Genomic DNA, 5,523 nt, shown 5'->3' on the forward strand with positions numbered 1-5,523 from the left:
GTGATAGCTCATTTGAGAATAAAGGAAATCCAATTGCCCATCAATCTATCTATAGGCTATGATCTCTAATATACGGTACATAACAAATAACCTATTTTCCCCATTAGGAGTACCGATTGGAGAAGAATCACAAGCTAACGAGTTCTCGTCTTTGAAGTTTGTGTTTTGAGATTGCTTTTGGAATACCTTTCGCCAAAAACTCAGGTATTCCTAAAGCTATATCTTTAATCAATTAAACATGTTGCGAGAATATAAATCATATAAATCTCGCCAAAAATAATTATTATTATCATACAAATCTCAACTAGGTAACAAAAGTGTTCTTGAATTGAGAAATATCTTGCAAGCATTAGCTTTTGAAAAGAAAAAAAAAAAAACTAGAGAAAACACACCGAATCTTTCTCAAGATAACTACATCCTTGAGATTTCATCTTGCAAGGTTCAGAATCAATGAGCATTTTAACAACATCTCTCATTGTAGGTCGCAAAGTTGGAAGCTTAGTTGTGCACTTAATAGCAATCTTCAAGACTTTGATCATATCTTCAATTAAACACATTGATGAAACTCTATGATCAAGAATATTGTTGAGTACAGTTTGACGGTCATTGAGATTAGTCATAACCCAATAAACAATGTCCTTTGCTTCTCCATATTCTTCTTCAACAGCTTCTCTTCCGGTTACTAACTCTAATAGCACCACTCCAAAGCTATACACATCACTTTTTTCGGTTATTTCAGTTGTATAAGCCAATTCTGCACACATCACAACAAAATATATAAATTAGGATTTCATTGATATAAATGTAAATTTTTACACTATTAATTATTTGATTTTTACTATCATTACCTCTAAAACTATACCCCATAAATGATTGTGACGTAAAATCTTTTTACACTTATATGACAATTAACTTTTTTTATTGTCATCCCATCTATAAATCTTGATAACCATCCATTTATAGTCATCAAACTTTTTAATGTAAGTAGAAATCATGTCTCAAGTAAAAAAAAAAATCTCAAGTCATATTTTATATAATTGTCTAATAAAAAATTAAATATTTATAAATTTTAGGGAGTTATATTTACATGATTTGAAGTCTTCTTAAATAACCACTCACACTCCATTTAGTTTTTAAAAGACACTTACATGTACTCCTTAAAAATATTTTGTATATTATTTTTTTCCGTTATACCTACATCTCTATATGCCATTTATCAAAAAACCACTATAATACACAATTTAGTTGTGCCACTAAAAACATAATTATACCATTCAAAATTACAAAAAACTAAATATATAGTCGCATCTCTACAAATTAAAACTAAAACTTGAATAGGATCATATGGTAAATAACATAAATAGATGTGCATGTGACAAAAATATTTGTACAGTTTTTTAATGAATATATAAGAGGTGAGTGTTTTTCTAAAACTAAAAGAAAGTGAGTATCATTTAAAAAGGAACTAAGAAAGTTAGTGCAATTTCCTCTAAATTTTAAAACAACAACAGTATATTAAAATTTACCTGGAGCAATATAACCATGTGTGCCAGCTAAAAAGCTATAACCATTAATCTGAGATTTGTCTGCAAACCTTGCAACACCAAAATCACCAATTTTTGCCTCATAATCTCCATCAAGCAAAATGTTGCTTGATTTAATATCTCTATGAATAACAGGGGGAGAACAATCATGGTGTAAATAGCAAATTCCTTTTGCACCTCCCAAAGCAATTTTATACCTTTGATTCCAATCCAATGCTACTTTCCCTCCATCTTTTATTCCTCTATGAAGAGCTTGAAAAAGATTACCATTTGACATATACTCAAACACTAAAAGTTTTGATCCTCCTTTAATTAAACAAGCATAAAGTTTAACTATATTTCTATGTCTAATTTTTCCCAAAATCTCTGTCTCAGCACCACCTAAAACTTTCACACAAGAAGCTACTTTCTCTAGCTTCTTTACGGCCACCACGGTGCCGGTTCGCTTCAACTCGACTCGATAAACCTTTCCGGTACCACCATAGCCTATTAAATTATCTTCACCTAAATTGCTTCTTATTTCATCAGCATCAATTTCTACTACTTGTTGGTTGAAAAATGCTGCTAGTTTCCATTTTTCATTTACTTCCTTTTCAACTCCTAAATTCTTTTCTTTTCCATTTCTTCTACAACTCAAAAGAAACAAAACAACTAAAACTACAATAGTAGCAATGAAAATGAGCAATACAAATTTATATCCAAAGACCCTTTTTGTCACACCATCATAATTTGTATCACAAATCTTCAAATAAGAATAATTCAGTGAAGAAGCTTTTGAATTTTTCTCAACACATAATCCTTTGTTTCCTATAAAACCCTTTTCTCCACCAATAACAAAAAGACCAGAAGGAATTCCACCAGAAAGCATATTTTCTGAAAAATCAACTGAGCTTAATTTCATTTTCTCCAAATCATCAGGAATAGAGCCTGTAAGTTTGTTTCTAGATACATTAATAGAGTTCAATGAACTCATAAATGAAACTGACTTAGGAATATTTCCATATAAAAAATTCCAAGCAAGATTCAAATCAACAAGCCTTGAACAATCACCTAGCTCCTTTGGTATTAAACCAGTTAATGAATTCTCTTCTAAATGCAAAGTGGATAACTGTTTTAAATAACCAATTTCATATGGTATTTCACCACAGAAATTATTCTTGCTCAAGTAAAGTTTCTCCAAATTCACCAACTTTCCAATTTCTGATGGAAGATTACCAGAAAACCTGTTATTCATCAAAACTATCTCACTTAAACTAGTTGAATAACCAATTTGTGAAGATACTTCACCACTGAAATCATTGAAACCAAAATCAATTATTTTTGCATAAGGTAGTGACCATATACCTTCTGGAATTTTTCCATTTAAAAAGTTGTTACTGATCCTAAATCTTTCTAGTGACTTGCATGGAACATAAGTCTCAGGAAAATTACCAGAAAAGTTGTTTTGCAATGCAAGCAAGTTTCTCAACTTTTTTTTCTCACACAAGTACTTTGGGAAACCGCCCGAAAACTGATTCTCGGATATGTCGATACTTTTAAGCGGAGAAAATCGGCCGAAATTCTCAGGAATAATCCCCGTGAATCTGTTTCTGTAAACCGAAAATCCTTCGAGATTTTGCATTTCACCAAATCCAACAGGAATTTCACCAGAAAATTTATTATCATACAATTGAAAAACAACCAAATTTTTCATATCACCAATTTCATTAGGCAACTTACCATACAAGTTGTTTGCAGAAAGATCAATCTCTCTCAAGTTAGTAAGATTTGCAAGCTCAACAGGTATTTCACCTGTCAAATTATTCGAAAACAGCTCGATCTTGTAAACATTTTGCAGCTTCGAAATCGATCTTGAGATTTTGCCACTTAACTTGTTCCTTGAAATATCAAGTGTCTTCAATTCTTTCATTTCGTATATTGATTCTGGAATCTCTCCTATCAAATTAGAACCACCAAGATAAAGCCAAGTCAAGTTCCTCAAATTTCCAATACTTTTTGGAATCACACTCTCATTGTACTCGTTCACACCGAGACCGAGTGAAACTAGTCCACTGAGATTCCCTATCCAACTCGGGACATTACCTGAAAAATAGTTCGCCGAGAGATCAAGAATTCGAAGGTTTCTCAGTCGAGACAGGTCCGGAATTCTTCCAGCCAGCTCATTTACCGATAGATTCAAGACTTTGAGGTTTGTGAGTTTACTTATATCTGATGGAAGATTTCCAGAAATAGAATTTGATGGTAATGACAGAACTTGCAGGCTATGAAGAACTGATATTGATCGAAAAATTTCGCCCGAGAGGGACTTATTATCAAGTGTGATTTCTGTTACTTTTCCAGAAAATGAGTCACATGTGATTCCATGAAAACCATTACATGGAGAGTAGTTTGATTCATTCCATGAAGATAAAGTATTCAATGAGTCCTTCAAATGGTTCTTGAAATCAAGAAGGGCTTGTTTTTCAATTGTTTGAGACACACAAGGAGGGAAATAAATAACATAGTATGAAGTGAGTAACATAATTTCCAACAACTTGAAAAATTGAAAGAAATTGTTGACACACTTATTAGCCATTTGAGACAAATTTGGCAACAGGGTTTTAAATTGCAGTCGTGTCACGATCTTTGATACAGCAGAGATATATTGCAGACAAATGCGGCTGATGTTGCATCAATTGTGATCACATTACAGTCGTAGAGACATGAAAAACCTTAATGTTGTGACTCGGATTGTGGATGATATTTGAACTTTGATGATGAATGAACAATTATTGAAGGAAAAAGGGTCACCATCAAAAGAAACAACTGATTAGGCAATGAAAACATTCAGTGTGTATTAAAATACTACAAATAAGACATAACATTAATTAATTAATAAATAGTGCACAGAAAAAACAAAAAGTGTGAGACAAAAAAAAAAGGTGAAGTTGAAATGTCAATTTTGTTAGTATAGGTAAAGAATCATTGCACTGTCATTACTATGATTTTAATCAAAGATTTGAAGAAAGAGATAATGCTTTAAAGTCACTCATTTCACATCTTTTTCAAACACAAGAGTTTCTAATCTAATTTGCTCTAAATGCAAGGAACACATAAGTAATAATTATGATTGAATATATAATAGTACTTCTTCTTTTTAATAATGAGTTACTAATACTACTATTATTACAACCATGGACATTAGAAATTATGCTACCTTTCGGTTGGAATAATTATAATAATAATTAAAAAATTGTTAAAGATTCAAGCCTTAGTCTGGTGAACACTCTTATAATCTAATTTTGCTCTTTTATTTTGTTTTCAAACACTAATTAAAACTCAGAACAAGATGGATATATAGAAAAAGAAAAAGAAAATACAAATTTCAGTAGCAAGAACTAATATATGAGAGATAATATCTGAGTTTCCAAAAAAAAAAAGATAATATCTGAATTTGATTATCTAACCTGATTTTCAGTGTATGGAGTGTTTCTTCCTTCTTTTATGCTAACTGAGAATTATTTTGAAGCAAATCTGTGGGTGGGGTGAGAATAGCAAATGGGTTTTGATAAGAGATAATTTATTGAAATATTGAAATGCACATAAAATGGAATTATTGATGGATGACTCTAAGAAGTAGCCATACCCATACCACACTGTTCTATAGTTATTTTATTGTGATGGAAATATCAGTTGGAAGTTTCCAAAGGACACATTATGTTATGGAGAAAGAGTGACCAAAGTTGAAACTTAGAAAGACAAATTTCATAATGAGTGGGTGGGCTATAACTTGTCCATATGCAAATATACAAAAGAGAGAGATAGTCATATCCATAAAATTTAAAGTTTAATTTTGATTTAACTTAGTTAATATACTTCATTACCTATTTCTTATTAATATCTTCAAATAAGTAATCAGAAATCTTTTAGAATACAATAACAAGTTAATAAGTTAATAAAATCAAGTATATTTTTTTTAGATTTAACATATCATTTTAAA

At 31.0% G+C, this 5,523-nt stretch overlaps 1 protein-coding gene across 2 annotated transcripts; it reads right to left on the bottom strand.

Annotated features, from left to right (window-relative positions):
- Positions 1-265: 265 nt before the first annotated feature.
- On the bottom strand, positions 266-5,311 carry LOC101508379 (uncharacterized). 2 transcript variants are annotated; one of them, XM_004506313.4, is made up of 3 exons: positions 4,991-5,311; positions 1,527-4,292; positions 266-754 (listed from the first exon to the last, which is right to left on the bottom strand). In XM_004506313.4, the coding sequence occupies exons 2-3, from the start codon at positions 4,117-4,119 to the stop codon at positions 378-380; spliced, it is 2,970 nt and encodes a 989-aa protein (XP_004506370.1). In that variant the 5' UTR covers positions 4,120-4,292; positions 4,991-5,311; the 3' UTR covers positions 266-377. The 2 variants fall into 2 exon arrangements, with proteins under 2 accessions (XP_004506370.1, XP_004506369.1); XM_004506312.4 differs by having other exon boundaries at positions 1,527-4,349.
- Positions 5,312-5,523: the final 212 nt, after the last annotated feature.

This window comes from Cicer arietinum, chromosome 6 (assembly GCF_000331145.2).
Source record: "Cicer arietinum cultivar CDC Frontier isolate Library 1 chromosome 6, Cicar.CDCFrontier_v2.0, whole genome shotgun sequence".
Taxonomy (NCBI): Eukaryota; Viridiplantae; Streptophyta; class Magnoliopsida; order Fabales; family Fabaceae; genus Cicer; species Cicer arietinum.